At 42.4% G+C, this 18067-nt stretch overlaps 1 protein-coding gene across 1 annotated transcript in view; it reads right to left on the bottom strand.

Moving 5' to 3' along the window:
• robo1 (roundabout, axon guidance receptor, homolog 1 (Drosophila)) overlaps nucleotides 1-18067 on the bottom strand; it is a 245477-nt gene that overhangs the window by 35749 nt on the left and 191661 nt on the right. The window contains exons 5-8 of the mRNA XM_086164719.1: nucleotides 8567-8724; nucleotides 3493-3613; nucleotides 1827-1965; nucleotides 1595-1722 (exon numbers count right to left, since the gene is read on the bottom strand). Coding sequence (XP_086020845.1) covers nucleotides 1595-1722; nucleotides 1827-1965; nucleotides 3493-3613; nucleotides 8567-8724 — 546 coding nt within the window. The remainder of the gene's footprint in view (nucleotides 1-1594; nucleotides 1723-1826; nucleotides 1966-3492; nucleotides 3614-8566; nucleotides 8725-18067) is intronic.

Genomic DNA, 18067 nt, shown 5'->3' on the forward strand with positions numbered 1-18067 from the left:
GAACCCGCAGCCTGAACTGGTCCCCACCGCATTACTGTTGTCTTCAATATTACGGCAATGTCTTACTACCTATATGTCGTCTCTGCTCCTTTGGACTGTTTAGGCCTACAATTATCCGTCTTTCCTTTCCTTTGCTCTGTCCACATCTGTAATTAGAAGCATGTCATTTCCAGGCGTGGGACAGTGACCCGCTTGTCTTTAATTAGCCAGACCACTCAGTGACCACAGCCTCCTTGGCCTCCTTGTGGTCTGCTGAGGATGAATGGACTTTCAACTGGGAAGGGACAATTCGTGTGATAGCATTTTGCCTTTCACCTGATATCACTCCGTACCGTACAAAATAAATGAATAAATACGGACGCACAAATGTCATTGACCTTTCAGTCAGAGCTCCTTTAGTGTCAGATTTCACACCCCCGCGTGAGAAAAGTAAAAGAAAAGTACGTGGGTGTTTTTTTTTTCTTCTGCAGGACAGCAAAGGAGAATTGGCTCGAGGCTAAGAGGACATTTCATTTCCATTTTAGTCATATGATTCTGACTTGGGAGAGCAGATTATTGAACCTGGTCATCGATCTCTTTCATTAACAAAGCTTTCATCACGGAGGGGGACAGATCGTACAAAAGCAATAAGAGAGTAGACATAGATATATTGATAGAGCATTGGCAGGTGTCACAAATAATGTTCCCCAAACCAATCTTCAGGCTGCTATCCCGTGGAGAAAATTAAGAAATAATACAAAAGGGTAACCATGTGAAGATGAAGAATCTGTTTTTGTGGATGGGGGTAGACAAAAGAGCGGGATTGCCTTGTCACTTTAGATCTTTGGAGCTCCAACCTCTGGAACTGACATTAATATGGCTGACCTCGCTGCCGTCTCCCTCCTCTCCACTCCACTACAATCTCCCAGTGCCAATTCCACAGCGTTCTGCATGAGTGGCGAGCTGCCACCAAAGTCCAACATGCTCACTGTCCTTTTCTCCGGTCCTCGTCTCCCGTGCACATAGCCTCCTCCTCCCCTTCTCCCTTCTCCCCTCAGCCAACTCCCAGCATTCCCATTAGTTTGCCGTTAAATGGCCCCAGTGTTCCTGTGAATCTCAAGAGGCTTTAGGAGTGACCCCAACCCCCAGTTCCTCTGAATGGCGTCTTTCTGAATGTTCACACTCTGTGACGGGCTGCTTTATATTCTAAGTGTGTTAATAAGACGTCCAGTGGAGTCCGCTATGGGAGGCACGTAGATGTTCCATATGTTCACGTATATCTGACAACACGTAGGTAGTCGAACCTCCTGAGAAATGCCACTTGTATTGGAAAAATTAGATCAATTGTAGAGCCGAGCTGCAGCGTGCGCACCTCTAAAGCGCTTATGGATTTTTGCTTTACTTTTGATAAGAAATCAATCAGCTAATTGAGAGAGAATAGTTGAAAGAGATGAGTGTGTAGTATTAAACCTCCCGGCTATTGCTCCAAAGCTAGGGTAAATTGTATTTGAATGAAACAGCACAGCAGACTAATAGAAGCTCATTTAGATGATGCTTAGAAGGGGCCGGTTAGTGAAACACTTGGCTGAACAAGCGATCGAGAGCGCGTTTGTACCGTGGACGGTGAGGGTGGCCGATGCCTCCGCCTTGCCCACCATATTCTCCGCCACGCAGGTGTAGGAGCCAACATCGGCCGAGATCAGACGACGGATCTTCAGGGTGTGGTCCTCGCGGATCTCGTATCTTGATTTAAAAAACGAAATCAGAGGTAAACGCTATTCAAATGCATAAAAACGCAAAATTAGGGGATCGAACAACAGGCAAAGAGTGAGGAGGGAAGTCATTACCTTCCCTTGGGCAGGTCACCATCGTCCTTTCTCCAACGGACAGTTGGGACGGGGTCGCCACGGGCCTCACATCTGAACTCCACGCTTTGGTCCACCAGCATTACTTGGCTGCCAGGGCGACGGACAAAGCTGGGACGCTCTGCGGAGATAAACAAAGGAAACAAATAAAATATTGGAAAGAGCATTAAATCATTCTTCAAAAAAAAACTCTATTTGATAAAGTTAACATTATTACGGTAAGTCTGCAGGATTTTATTCCCTCAATATATTTTGGCTTTTATACTGAATAGACAGAGAAAAATGTGAAATTAAATTCAAAATCGGATAAAACCCATAGTGAAAAATTGGCTTCCCGGAGAGAAGCTTAGCTTAATAATTATGTTGTAGGTCCCGCAAGCTGTCTTGTTTTATTTAATAGGGTGGAATAAAAATACTGAAATATCTAATTCAGTTCGAATCACAATTTGAGGGTTTTGGCAGAGTTTCAAATTTGATATTGTACAAGAAACCAATGATTATATATACATATACTGTATATATATGTGTGTGTGTTTGTGTGTGTGTGTGTGTACATGTATGTATAAATATACACACACACATATATATATATATATATATATATATATATATATATATATATATATGTCTCAGAAAGTTAGAATATTGTGATTAAGTTCTTTATCTTCTGCAATGCAATTAAAAAACAAAAAATACTTTTTCATGATATTCTAATATTTTGAGATAGGATTTTTGAATTTTCTTAAGATGTAAGTTATAATCACCACTATCAAAATAATAAAAGGCTTGCAATATATCAGTTGATTTGTAATGAATCCAGAATGTATGACATTTCTGTTTTTGTAATGCATCACAGAAGATAAAGAACTTTATCACAATATTCTAATTTTCTGAGACAGTCCTGTATACTATATATATATGTATATATATATATATATATATATATATATATATATATATATGAATGGGACATCATTTTTTTAAATAACATTTTTCTTAACCCCATTAACTTGAAGTCAAGTTTGGAGGACCTGAAGCGGAGGATCCCACCGGCATGTCCTTTGTTTATTTTTAGATTTTCAGCAGAGCGTAAACATCTTGGCTGATGTATGGCTGTTGATTAACTGCGATTTACGTTCCCCGATGCTCAGTTAGACCAAAAAAAGGAGACAAGCGCCAATACTGTGATTTAAACATGCAAAATATATTTATCCATCCATACAGTAGTAGCTTTGTTTGCATTGCTCCTGACGGACTATAAAAGGGTCCCAGTGGAGAAAAGGGAGGGCGAAGTGGGAAAAAGGCTTAGCAGTAAAAGAGTCTGGACATGCTCTGGTTATTGAACACAGATCACAGGGGTTACAGGGGTTAGAGGTTGCTCATGGTGAAATAGGGTACAGCTGGTCAGAGCTGCCGGGGGTTGGCGAAGGATTCATATTTTAAGTGTGACATTGTGGGTCATCTCACACTCTATCTGATAAAGGTCAGTGACACCATTTAGTTCCCGGGGAGATGGGACAGTTAAAGCTTAACATCTGGTTTTTGTTTCCCTGCAGACAATATGAAAATAAATAAATGTTTGGATGCGCACAAGTGTCTTTACAGGTTGTTTTGCGGAGAAAATAAAGTAATAAAGTAAATTATTTACCAAGCACTGTGAGTTCGGCTATTTCACTTTCCCGTTCGCCAACCATGTTTGTTCCAACGCACACGTACTTCCCAGCATCGCTCTTTCTGGCATTTGTGATCATCAGCTTCCCTCCACGTATCTGGTGAATATAAAGAGAAGGGGAAAAATGTTAAATGGAGAGGCTTTAACCAGGCACAAAAGAATTCGAAGAAATCTCAAAGAAAATCTTTCGAGTTTGAGAGTTGTGTGTTCATTGACAAAACTGTCAACACATGTATTGGATCAATACCGGGGGATGTTTTTTTTCACGCTGTAATTATTGAGTCTGCATTTACCCGCCAAAGACCTAATCTATCTTTATGGCTTCAACATCCTCTTCCACTCAGTTTCCACTTAAAGCCAGCAATTTTCCCCCTCAGGTGAGATAAACCGAAAACACTTTCCCAAGTCAACACAATCGACAGGGAACACCTGGGGCGCTGACGGACCGCGAGCACTTTTCCATTTTCCTCAAAGAGCTACGGGACAATTTCACCTATTATCGAAGAGAATAATTAAAAGAAGAGGTGCATGTAAACAACTGCGGGGAGTAAACACGCCAAGCGTGCATGGACAGCTGTGAATGTGTGCTTGTCCAGGTGAATGTCATGTCTGTTATTTCCCAGGGCTTTGATTACAAGCCAGAGGAGATGCTTTGTTCTCAGGCAGTCAGGAAAGGCAGCTCCGGCTCCAGTGGAGCCCCCTCCCCCGCTGCCCTTCTCTTCACTGACAACCATGCCAGTCAGTGTGTGGAAAGACAATAGCGTGGTGCCCCAATGATCTTTGTGTCTGGATGAGGCTTAGAGTTTAAAATGCACATATCGACCTGCAAAGACCGGGACCGGCACCTACCACCTTGTAACTGAGACCCCTCAGTACAGATCAGCTGACGACACAAACGATTGTTAAAAAAAAAAAAAAGATTTTTTTTTCTCAAGTAGCCTGATGTTTCCCATTAAAATTACATTACATTACGGTCATTTGGCAGACATTTTTATCCAAAGCGACGAACAAAAAGTGCAATTCAGTCACCGAAGATCCAAAGAACCAGTAGTCAGAAGTGACCTCTCTACCAAATAGCCATCTCAGAACCATATACACACATACATTCATTTCTTTGTTTTCTTTGGGTTGGGGTTAAGTGCGATTAGTGGGGTAGTGCTCGGTGAAGAGGTATGTTTTCAGCTCACGGCGGAAGATGGGCAGCGACCTCGCTGTTCTGACCTTTTTCGGGAATTCGTTCCACCACTGAGGAGCCAAGACCGAGAAGAGCCGAGACCGGTCCGATCGGCAGCCGGGGGCTCTGAGTGATGGGCTGGACGGTCGCCGAGAGGTGGCAGATCGAAGGGGACGGGTAGAGACATTTGGCTTGACCATATCCTGGAGATAACGGTTGCCTTAAATTTGTGTAGCTACTCTAGGTTTTACTTTAATTAAATTTGGAAAGTGTAAGCTTTCCAGGATTTCCATTAGCGCAAAATTACAACTGGACAAATTCTTCAGGATTCGGGCGGAGGCCTCGCCCCTTCAGGCCTGTTTAATATACATGGTTAAGCGGGAGCCAAATGTATTTGAAGAGGCTGTGGAAGGTTGGCTTGTTTAGGGTACCCTGTGGTTTAAACGGTTTGAAGTATCATTATGTTACTGTTTGTTTGAGGAAAGGCTCAACTGCTAAAACACTTCGACACTCGAAAAGGCCCGAGGTCAGAGCGTACCATATAGTGGAGAAAGAGGGAGGGTTGTCCCGGTGGACTCACAGTCCTGTTTACCCAAATTTTTACCTCGACAGGATCCCGGCAGTTCTACTTTCTTAGAAGGCATATCCGGAGTGCCAGAGCAGCAGGGACTCTAAGATGGCCTAAAGTGAAATGAATGTATTCATATCCTCACAACACGGCAGAGCACACAGGCTGCAGAAAGCACCCCCCAGCCCCCGACAAGCTGACCATTATCCATGTATTTCAGGGAGATGGCTCTATCCTGTTGCTCTTTGTTTCACGTCATTTGGCAATGCTGATAATGCAAAAGACCCCATTCAGTGTGCACTTTGTATTCAGACAGCAGTTCATTTTCCAGGCTTATAATTAGACGCAACTATCAGACAAAAGGAAGAGGACAATGTGCTGCATTTTGGGGATTTATGAGTGAACCGACAGACCACTGCTGCAGGCGTACAATGGTCCGGGTTCTAATATTGGCATTTTTTTTACCCTTCCTGTTTATTTATTTCTCTCTCATTGTTCCTGAAAGACCAGTTTGACAAAATTGAGCCAGCTGCGGTGAGCGATGCAGCGGCATTACCGAGTAATAGGCCTCCTTCACTTTTATGGCTCAGTGGGAAACTTTTCACAAGCACTCAGCATGAATGAATAAATGTGAAATGTTACACAGCATGTCACTGATGTTTACACTCAGCTGGTGAAAAATGGACAGGGAATGGAAGTCTCACTCTGATGTCTGGGAAGTTCTTTCTTCCGCTTTTTTTTGTAGCGGCTGCCAAATTGAAGTGGAACTGTCACAGTTAGGAAAAAGGGCAGGTGTTTGCCACAACCTTGCTGTGATCGTCACTTATCGGGAGGCAGCGTGTTCCAGCATGTCGCTCGGTGGGAGGAAAGGAATGAACCAAATGCAACACCGTAGACAGGATGTGGGACCATCTGATAATTTCAGCTATCCATGACATAATGAGAAGCCCGCCCACTGCTTTTCTTTCCAAATGTCTCCATCCTCTTTGGACTACATTGAATAGAATATACTCTGGGCATTGCTGTATAATACACCTTCAGCAGTTAATGTGGGCATCCTCATTTACTCAGACTCCCTTGTGTCAACACAGTTAAATGTACATTCTGAGAGGGCATCTAGTGCAAGTTTTAAAAGAGGTCATTAGGGAACACTCAAGTCTATAAGGATGTTTGCCATTAGATCTACCAGACTGTTTTCTGTTTCACAGAGGAAACCAGCACTGCTTCAGGCTATAGGAACCCAACTCTGAGTCATTTCGCGTGCGCTGCTGCAGCAGTGCTCATAGAGCTTACTCGAGGGATTTCATCCATCATCGCACAAAATCACATATACAACAGGGGAGAATGAGCCCCTGCATCCACCAGGCGGGGCTTGCGATGGATGGTTGTAGCAGAAAAAGTGCCCGTGCACGCATGCGTATGTGTGTTACTCTAAGTAAACTATGCAATTATGCAATATGCCATGTAGGGGAAGAAAGAGGATAAAAACTGATGTAAAACATTGCTGCTTGGTCATCAATGCTACTACTCGCTCAGCACTGCTAAGTTGGCAGAACGTGGCAGTGTGCAAATGAGTAAACGGTAATAAAATACATGCAGTTTTACAATCGGAGGATCAACATCGACCTCTTTGGATAAAAAAACAAACAGGATAAGCATTTTTTTATATGGTTTTATATTTAGTGCAGTGTACAGTAAACTCTGGTGCTTGGGTGTGCAGTGTTCTATCATATCCTCACATATTTTCAGTTTTTTTTTTTCTTATGATAACCTTGCTCAGGTGGGGAAAACAAGAAAAAAACAAACAACCCAAAAAAAAACAACAAAAGTTCGACAACAGCTGCGTGACCATTTCTGGACATATTTTAAACTAATTTAATTGCCTGTCGTGCTGAAATCCCACCGCAGCAGAAATGACAAACTAATAACAGTTATTTATAGAAGAGAAAATGGGCTGCTGTACACACGAGGCTCAGGAGGGAAACATTTGATTACAGAAATCTCTTGAATATAAACAGTTCAAATTATAGATAAATAGGAATCTATCTGAAAAACATGGAAATAGAATAGATAACACAAACAGAACACACCAATTAATTTAAAAAAAGCATCAGGCAATATAGAAGGGAAATAAAGTGATAGCGGTGGGGTGGATGCCAATCTATAAATTGAAGGAATTAATTAGTTCACCTGGGTGGCATGTGGATTTGAATGTGCAATAGCCTCACATAACTGTCATACGCGCATGGAGACACATTTCAGCAGCACGGCGGGCTGCAAAATCATATTAAATTCAAAAGGAAATCAATTTGATTTAGATGATCCCCCAAAACATGTCTGTTTGCTTTAACATAACACTTAAATAAAAATAAAATACTACTACTACTATTACAACTAATAATAATAATAATAATAATAATAATAATAATAATAAGAAGAAGAAGAAGAAGAAGATGAATACTACTACTACTACTACTACTACTACGACTACTACTACTACTACTACAACTACTAATAGTAATAATAATAATAATAATAATAATAATGGCCAAATATGATTTTACTATGCATACCACAACAATAGTTTTAAACAGTTTTTAGAGACAAGATACGTTTTAGCTCTGCCCAGACTTATATCGACCATTCGGGATCGATGCAGCACAAGCTTGGAGATTTATTGATTTGCCTCATGTAAATGTAAAATCAAGGGTGAATGACATAAAGAAAAGTGAGCATTGCTTTTAAGAACCGGAGCTGATTTCTGAACCATAACTTTATGGCAAAACGCACATCCAATCACTGTGATCATAAATATTCAATCACAAGTGTGTTTGATCACTGTTGATCACTCGGGACGGGCCACTAGTAAGCAGGCAGGCCAGCCCATCGACATTGCAGCACTTACTCTGCTGCGTTTTAATTAAAGTCTTTAATGCGGTGCAAAACTTTCTCTCCACGGGTTCTGGTCAGCTCATTTCTCCCTCCTGATCCAGACATTTGGCTGATTTCATTGGTGGGCCGTTCTTAATCAATGTAGTGGTGCTGACTAATGGAGCTCGACTGATTCTATACCTCAGTCATTAAGGGTTGTAGCCACTGAAACGTGGCGGTTTGGGTGTTGTAATTGCTATATGAGAATAATGAGCCAAACAAATCAATACTTCAAGCCACCAGTAAGCTTGAAATTAGGACTTAAACCACATCACCTGACCGCAGTCAAATATTCAAACACATCTAACGTACAGTTTGATGTTTCAGCAACCACAGTTCTGTCACTACAGGTGACGCAGATAGGAAGTCTGTCTTACAGTGATTCTCTCATCCCGGTCGTCGATGTTTACGCCGTCTTTTTTCCACGATATGGTGGGTTCGGGATGCCCACGTGGGGGTTGACACTCCAGGACCGCAGGCTCTCCGGCTGCTACGATCACATCTGCAGGGTTCTGCCTGAAGTCATCACGGAGAACTGCAGACAGATTGAGGAAGCGACGGTTTAGCGGATGACGATGTTTCACACTCGACGAGGAGTGCAGGAAAACAACAGTTGAAATAGGTAGATTTTTGCTCCTATAGCATAACTCTCAAGGCTGTTGCTATTTTTAAAAAAGCTGGAGGCAGCTCGCAAAAACACTGAAGCTGTTTTGATATGCATAATTTGCACTGAGAAGGGTACACTAAATAAATAATGACAGGTAGTTATGCTGAGGGTCTTTTAAGTCATCTTCTTTTTACAACAGTGATGATGAGCACATATCAGCACTCATCATCATCTATACTGATGAATTAGTAATGAGTCCCCCCCACCACACACACACCCACACACACACACACTTACAGACCGACACAATTAAGTACAGATCATTTGCGTCATTATAACTTTTCAGGGTGACACTCCAGACATGCATTTTCTGCCCCCTCTTTCCTTATGCATTCCAACAAAGAGCAAAAAAAAATTGGAAAAGAAAAAGCAAAAACTCTACATAACAACTAATTTACCTTGGCTGCTTCAAGAAAAACTGTAGGATCTGATTCATATTTGCATTGATCCCACTGGAAGTTCTGCCACAGAAGACTCCAAAGCAAATGGATTTCATTATTCCATTAAAAAGCTTCTGGAAAAAACTCTGCAGCTTCTAATGCCTAGAACATTTTTAACCGACACAAGGTTGCAATACTGAGCTGTGTGATTCTGATTTTTATTTGGGAATGAAAGATACCCCGCCACATCTTAAATCGGAGCTCTTTGCACGCCGGCCGTACTAGAGTCGCCGTGTTAGTCTCACTTCGATAGCTGTACAGACTGCGAGCTGTACAGAAAATGCTAAAGGATATATATCTCTGGATTAGATATCTCCCGTGTTAAAAATAAACTGGAGGTTTACCGCGAGGAGGGAAGTAATGAAAAAACAACAAGCAGACAATGCGCCAGTGATAATTTTCCCAGCTACGGTGTATAAAAATCACAGGAGCAGCGCTCGTAAATTTCAGGGCCGAACTTTGGGCCACACACGGAGCCCACAAGGTCATCATCGCGAGCACGTGCGCGGCCTATCCTCTTTGTGCTCACCGTCATACATTGACTAATGCGAATGTCTGATGGCGGGTTATTTTGTCTCTGTTTTGGGGATAAACAGAGATTTGCCTTCCATTGTCTCACGCTCCTCAGCTTGCTCTAAAGTCACCTCAGTTGCAGATCAAAGTGAAGCTCACCCCGGGACCCCTCGCCGACTGACAGCCAACAAATTCCTGACTAAACCCTTTAAGAACCTAATTGGTCATTGCTGAGCCAAAATATTGCTCTCTTGCTCGTGTAACATGGAATGGGAATTCAATCCAGAGGTAAGGACCGCAGTTTCGGGAAGATGGGTGGTTTCACGAGCATATTATCTCAATAAATCACAAATAAAGAATTTATCATCTATATACTGTATATATTCTAACTTGCATGTCGGTGTCAGTAATGCACTTATAGCTCATGTCTTAAATCTCACGTCCACTCAGCCTGATCCAAGTTAAACTCGGCACCGCAGCTGTGTGGTTTGTGAGGTAATTAGCGTAGTTAAAAGCAGATGCAGTCATCCAGGAATGCACATGTAAACACCAAACATCCGATTCGTCCGAGCTCAGGCCCCGACAAAAGGAACTCTATTTGTATCCCCAAGGTCAACCTGTCATCTGGGTCATCGCTATACAGGAGATGCCCTGGTATCGACAGCTGTCTAAAAAGGGTCAACCAATTGAGAAGAAGTATGGGATCAAGTCACTTTTTTTTTTTTTTTTTTAACGCTATTAAAAATATTGACCGAATGTGATACTAACAAGATGTTTTCTCTATGTTGGTTTCTGCTTTCATGCAGATGCATCTGTCTTTCTGGAGGAACGCATGGGGAGGAAATGAGTAAGAGGGGATGCTGGGTTGACTAGGTGGAGGCTCAAGGGAGAGCTGGTATCATCCAGTGTTTATACTAGCCGTGCTGTGACCTCCAACAGCACTCACTCCTCCATCCCTCTGCCCTCTCTCCTCCTCCATACCAACACCTCTTTGTTATAAACACAGCTGAGCGCAGCCCGGCAGACAGGCCCGAACATCTGCGCGGTCGAAAAACAAAATGGGATGGAGGTAAAGTGAGCAAGAGGGAGACGGAGGCAGTCAGACAGTCTGTCAGAGACCAACACAGGGACCCAGATTTGGATACAAAGCTCACACTCCTCTGCCAAAAGCCCTGTCAGATCTGGAGCTGTGGTGGAATCGGTTGCCTCTGGCACTCCCGCTTTAAATAAGGCATCCGTCTTTCCTATATACACTCGGCTCGCCTCCTTCCCTAACAGCTCCTGATCCAGGACCAAGAATTGAGTGAAATAATGGGATAGAAAGTCTCTCACAATGTGTGTGTGTGTGTGTGTGTGTGTGTGTGTGTGTGTGTGTGTTGTGGTCAGTGTCTGTGTTTGGGATAATGAGCCTACTCTGCCATTCTGTCTCTCTGGTGAGCCAGCAGCTGTCCCCTAGCAGATAATATTTCCTGCACTATTAACAGGGAGGCCAAAGTCAATGTGTGTGCGCGTGCATGTGTGTTTGCACTAAGAGACATGCAGGTCATGTCTTAATATGTGGAAATAGGCCAGAGTCACAGGTCACTTTGTCAGTGCTTGAACTACTCAAACAAGCCGGTAATAGGATAAAACTAAAAGGGACGTTTGAAAATAACGAAATACATCCTGGGGTGTCTGAGCTTTTTTATTTTTCGGTTGGTCTGTGAAAAAAATCCAATCTCATCTCACCACTAGTGGAACAGATGACTTGTGACAAAACAGCCATATCTTTCGCAGCGGGAGCAGAACGCTGCTGTTGCAAACATCTGTAAAGTGTGAGCCTGTTCAGTCCAACCGTAACGCCACGACTACGACATCTCAGACTTCAGTTCCGTGGTAGCAAACTGGAACTGCAGAGGCCGATACAATCAGCCACTATCGTTTCTTAAATTTGATCGACTCCTGCAAATATTAGTTGAAATGTGTGCTACAGCTCCCCCAACTTGGAATAAAAAAAAAAAAGGTAATCCCCAACCATCCTGACCATCCTCCAAGACACATGCATGCAACTATGCACACACGCACACGCACACACACACACACACACGTACTGTTCTACAGGAAATTGAAAACAGATGTTTAAATGTCAAATTAAAATGAGATTCCCTCACTGCCCCTCCAACATTAATGAAAATGAAGACTTAATGCCACACACAAGTCTGGGTGGGAAGATCAGATGAGCTTTGTTCTGAGGAAATTAAACCAAGTACAACAAGCTTCCCCAGAAATCTTGGGGAGGATACAAAAACAGGCCCACTAGGGAATTCAAGATTTATCAAAAGGCACTGGGAGTCAATCCCACAGAGACACAGAGCGCGGCATGGGTCTCCTCTTTGTCTTTGGATTTTTCCTTGAAACAGAGTGGACACAGCTTGCCTCAGGGATTGAATAGGAAGCGGGATGAAAGATAGTGGCAAATAAAGGGACTGGAGTCTACGAGGCGATAGAGCGGTTTGGGGGGGAAAAAAAAGAGAGTTTATATTGTGTTTGAGAAAAAATTTCTTCTTTTTGGTCTCTTTTCTCTTCCCCGTTTTCTCGTGAAGGACGTTTTTTGCTTTTAAACTAAACATAGCTTCACCAGCGTCTGTAAAATAACAGCATCACTGAAGAGCAAGGAGAAAACAAAAGAAACAAATGAAATAAACCTTCAGACACAAACGACAATGATCACACCGTAATAAAAATTTTAAAATGTTGGATAAGCAGCGCCAGATGTTTTTAGCTTCGGCAAAATTGCAATGCTTGGTTGCATAAATCCACTTACACTGAGGCTGGCTTTAAATTTCCAACAAAGGACCCGCTAATAAGGACATCCTTAACCCGAGTGGTTATATTCAGCCAGGCGTCTTATTACTTCTTTGTCAAACATTGCCTTCTATATTCTGCAGCAACATGATGAGTAAACATCAAAATGCAAGTGAAAATAAATATACCCAAGTTTCAGCGTTCATAAAATAAATGGTTTAGCTGCCCTCCGGTTCAAATTTACTTTCAATATAATTTCCTGTTTTTCATGAATTTTGTTTACGCCATAAGCAAAAATCCACCTTATTCAAAATGGAGCCATGTTGTGTGCTTAAGCCTTTGCATACTGCAGCCATGTCTCCTTTTTTGCCCCTACACTCTCTTCCTCTATGTAGACTCTGCTCTGTCTCTACATTTCTGTCAGCATTTGATCCCCTTATCTTACCTTTCGCAGCTCTCATTAAAGTGAGACTCAGCGGCGTGTCAACCCATGCTACTCTAATGCAAAGGCTGCAGCAGGTTGATAATTTGCCAGTGGCATGAGTATAGTCTGTGTGTGTGCATATGTGAGTGTGTGTGTGTGTGTGTGTGTGTTTGTGTTACATCAATCTATAGTTTTTGCTTGTGGGTGTGAAGAAACAACATATTCCTGTTGTTCTGAGGAGATCAGAGTGTCACTGCGCTTCATCTTCCCTCTCATTCCCCTCTTCCCCTTTGACCCGTCGCTGAGGAGACAAGATTGGACCAGGCAGATTCCCCTCTCGTTCTCAATCTGACTCCTGTTCCTTGGCTCCGAGACCTCGCCTCCTTGCCAACCCGGCAGACACATGCAGTGCATGAGCAGCGTGGAGCATGACCCTAATACTGCTAGGAAGTGACGATCGTAGATATAAACTCCCGGCTTTGTTTATACATATTCAGATAAATCTAGCAGATTAGGTGACTGTAAATAGCTGAAGCTGTCATAACAAAATTGTCATGCATTTCCAGTTCTGTATGTTTTGTCTGTCAATTATAGAATTTGAATATAAGAATTTTTTTGTTATTTCAGAACGCTGTCAAACAGATAGATCATCCATCGAATAACAGACGGATGTGACTTTCAATCCGAGGTCACATCTGAAGAGTCACATTGGTTTGACGTCCTGAGACAAAGTGCCTGGCTACCTATGGGTCAAACTGCGGACACCCATAAATATGTCAACAATCGCAAAAAGGGTATTACCCAACTGGCCTTAAGGGACTGCACCTGCACAAGAGCCATGAAGCCAGCCTCAAAATGCAATGTCATGTTGGGGTAATAGGTAAACCAATTTCAAAAGGAGACAAATAAACAATTAGACTCAATAAATATGCTGAGTTCATCTCATAGAAAACAGACAGATACGCTCTCGTGAGAGACCGTTGCTATAAACTGACACTGATTACAACATTATGAGTCGATCGTGCTCGGCGAAAAGTAGTTGAGGATATCGTGAGTATATTTAAACAGCTGGAGATCAAATGCAACTTTGCACGTTTCGATCATCATCCAGAGAATGTACGGCGCATATGCTATGGGTAAAGATGCACGGACTTCAATGATGCAGACAGGGTCACAGTATTTACACTGTGCTGTGCCTTGTGATCATACTTGGCTCTGGTAGCCAAGGCATATGGCTCTGCAGACCCTTTTTCAGTAGCGCGGCAGAAGGCACGTCTGTACATGCCATGGCCCAGTGAGGCTTCATTGAGCTAAGTGCGGTGAGTTCAATCTCCGGTCTTTGTTCTTTATGTCGCACCCTTCCACAAACACATGCGGACCACATGTATCAAAATGCAACAGCAATTATGTCTCTTTCAAAAAAAAAAAAAAAAAAATCACAAACATGTGAAAACATACGCAGAGGCACCACATAAAGGGATCGCTGCCCCACAGTCGCACAGACAGAGGGGCCATTGAATGCTTTGTTTGTTTAAATGGTCGTAATTCTTCTCGTCAGGTTTGGGGAGAGAGATGGTGTTTGGTGAACACGGTGAAAGGCACGGAGGGCAGCGGGGAGGTGGGTTTATGTGAGTGACTGACTGAGTGAGTGACTTGGCACCTCATAGTTCAATAAACAGTGCCTGTTTGGTCCGAAGTGCCATAAGAGCAGGAGCCGGGCTAACATAAAGAGTATTTCAAGTGCTTGGTCTGGAATGCTGGAGACTTAAATGAAGCAAAACAGCTACTTTTCCTGTGTCCAAAAATTTGTAAAACAACCAAAAAAAAAAACCCAACCCTCAAATCCAATAAAAGTTTGATTGGAGCAAGTGTAAAAACCATCTGAATACAATGATCCTACAGCTAAACTTAATGTTAAGCTATATAAACTACACTATCAGCATATGGGACTTTCAGGATGTCTTTGAATAGGACCTGTTAGCAAATACACTTATCATGGTTGACCTAAAGAGCTTTATTTAATTTATGCTGTGGATCCACTCCAAATAAACTTCCATCCTGCCATTATAACAAGATATTCACAATGTAGTGAGATAACAAAGAGGGAGCTAAAGGAAGGGTAATCTGGTAAAATAAATACATTTAACGAGTAGAAAATTGCCTTCATTTGGCCCAACTTTACAAAAAAAAGATGACTTAATTGTTTACAAGAGCATATGTGGTTTTTGCTGCTCGGCCGACAATATATTTCGAGGAAATTTCCTCGTCTGGAAATTCAGGTTGGATTTTCGCCTTTGGGTAGAAAAAGTACAAAGTGAATAAAATCTGCCTTCAGTGTTTAAAGCCCTGTTAGTCTGCACAGCTACACCACCTACTCCCCAGAGGAGGAGGGGGAGCTGAAAACTCCAGAAAACCGAGCTATCACCACTCACCGTATGGCCTCGAGCTAAAAGTCGTCGCGACTGAGGTACAAAAGAGCAGATGTAACATTGTCAAGCCCACGACCATGTACACCTGTACAGTATGCTTGGTCATTGTCCGCCTTCTTCTTCCACTTGAACAAAACACACAGACAGTCTGTAGTCCTGTCTGCTGGGATTAGTCTCCAGGCATACATGGAATATATACTGTGCATGTACAAAAAAATAATTTAAAGAGAAAAAAAAGTGCTATCAAGGGAAAAAAAAATCTGAATTTTGTATAAAAAGTGCGTTTTACATGGATTCTAGTCGGAGCTTTCCTGCACACACAAGTGTTTTCATCATCTTTGTTGAAGTCTAATAAGTCTAGAAAAATTCAAATTTTAATCACATAGACTGTATTGGAGTCTTCGGTGTTGGAGAGGAGAATTAAAATATAAACAAACCAAAAAGGAGTGGTTGATGATTCTAGAGAGTGACTGTGACTGATAGGGTTGTTGCTTGGCTTGATATATTTTCACTCAGTTTAAATATTCAAATGCTGTCGTCAATATAGATATTCTGCCAGGTCCTGCCAATCAAATTAGACCCATCCGTCTCTGTCTAGCAGATGAGTATTTAGTATTCCTGAGTCATGCTAAAGTCTGAACTATGCAGTTTTGTCTGAGTCGTCACAGTAAAATGGGATTTTACACAACAGAGAACCGGTAATGCATATGCATTTTTCATATTTGTCCTCATTGAATGCTCATTAGAGTAAATCCCTTTACCTCCTGAAAAGAAGGCGTAAACATGCCAAGAGTCACGGAATATATTTATCCACTTGAGCTTAATTCCCGCACTGCGATTTGCGCTGCTCTGTCAGTGTTGTTTGCTGACAATATTTTACTGTGAGGCTACCCTCCTGTCCATGCAGCCCGTACCCGCTAACCCCCTCCCTGTATCTACAGAAATGAGGGCCTTATTAAAACAATCTTCCCAATTAAAATTCCTGGTTCCTGGAGCCACGTTGGCCCTCCCCCCCAAGCATTACTTCTGTTCAACTCCACAGTGACAAAGAAGCTGTGTCGTAACCTGACCAGCCATGGGGCCAATATGACAGGATTAATGTCGGGGATGTGAAGCAACTTGTTTTTTTTTTCCTGGGAAACCAGAATCGTTGCGGTTTCCTGTTTTCACATGTGTTGTTGTTTGTGTTTTCATCTGCGTATCATGTGTGACTGAAGCATAAGAGGAGACAAAGAAGAACAAACATTGGATAAATTAGTACGGCACTGAGAACGGCATGGTCATCACAAGCAATTGTAATTTGATGTGATATGAAATGTTATGGCCGAGGAAAGAGCATCGTACGAGAAGCCTTTTGGTAACTTACTCACACCATATCAAAGAGACTGCATTATTAAACATGGTGGGCTTTCCTGCAGAGTGCGATATGACATACTGCAAACCCTCATTTTAACATTTCAGAACACAAACATCTGCTCTAGATCCTTCCCCTTCTCACTCAGCCTGAGATTTCAACACCAAAATGTAGGACACTGTCAATCTCCCAAGTTTCATTTATTGAAAACAAAGATGTATCAAGATCTAACAGAGGAGACTAAGATAGTGTTTGCTGTAGCCCGTCTTTACAAATAAAGAACTCAACAGTGATCTGGAACTGAGGATGACACCTTTTAGAGCTATGATCGGGATCACTGACACTTCTTGACTCCAAGTACAATATTTAGATTTTCTCATCTCAACGGAAGTCTCCAAATTTAGTTTAGATATATTACCGCACTATTAGGCGCACCTAAAAGCCTTTAGTCTTCTCAAAAGCCAACAGTACGCCTTATAATGCAGTGCGCCTTATATATGGATCAATATTGAGCCGCAAGAGGTCTCGCAACTACGTGAAGCAGCCACCGATTCCATTTTCTCCCGTTGAAGAAGTAGTGCACGGTGCATGCTGGGATATATGACTGCGAGAAGCGTGCATTTTCATTTCCATTTGTGTGTGTGTGTGTGTGTGTGCGCGCGCATGGCGCCGAAGTAGCAGCGGTAAAAACGATCGAGGGAAATTCCAGTCCCACACCACTTGTGCGTGTATAAAGACCCCAAAATGGCACCTTTCAAGAGACACGTTTACAACGCAGAGTTTAAACTCAAAGAGAACATGGGAATAGAGCAGCAGCGAGAGAATTCAACATTAAGTAATCAATGGTGCCGAGGTGGAGGAAGCAATAAGATGACCGGCGCCAAGTAAAGAAGACTAAATAGAGTTTCCGAGGGAGCAAACATGGCTACAGTTAGAGGACAAACTTAAACAGTGGGTTGTTGAACAGAGAGCAGCAAGCCGAAGCGTCTCTACAATCACTATTCAAATGAAGGCAACAGCGCTAACTAGCCACGCGAACGTCAGTGAATTTAGAGGCGGTCCTTCTTGGTGCTTTTGATTTTATGAAACGCTTTGAGCTGTGACAAATGGAGTTGGAAATACATTGTTTTCAACGTGGGTGGCGCAAATACCGGTAAGAGCTACTGGTACGTACGGTACCATATTGTGAATGCATTAACTTGTTTTGGGAGTCAGAACGTTGGTTTGTATTCTATTAATGAGGTTTGACTTACTTATCTGATTGTTT

This window comes from Fistularia commersonii, chromosome 18, assembly GCF_037954325.1.
Source record: "Fistularia commersonii isolate RoL2024-O1a breed Wild chromosome 18, RoL_Fcom_v1.0, whole genome shotgun sequence".
In the NCBI taxonomy this organism is placed as follows: domain Eukaryota; kingdom Metazoa; phylum Chordata; class Actinopteri; order Syngnathiformes; family Fistulariidae; genus Fistularia; species Fistularia commersonii.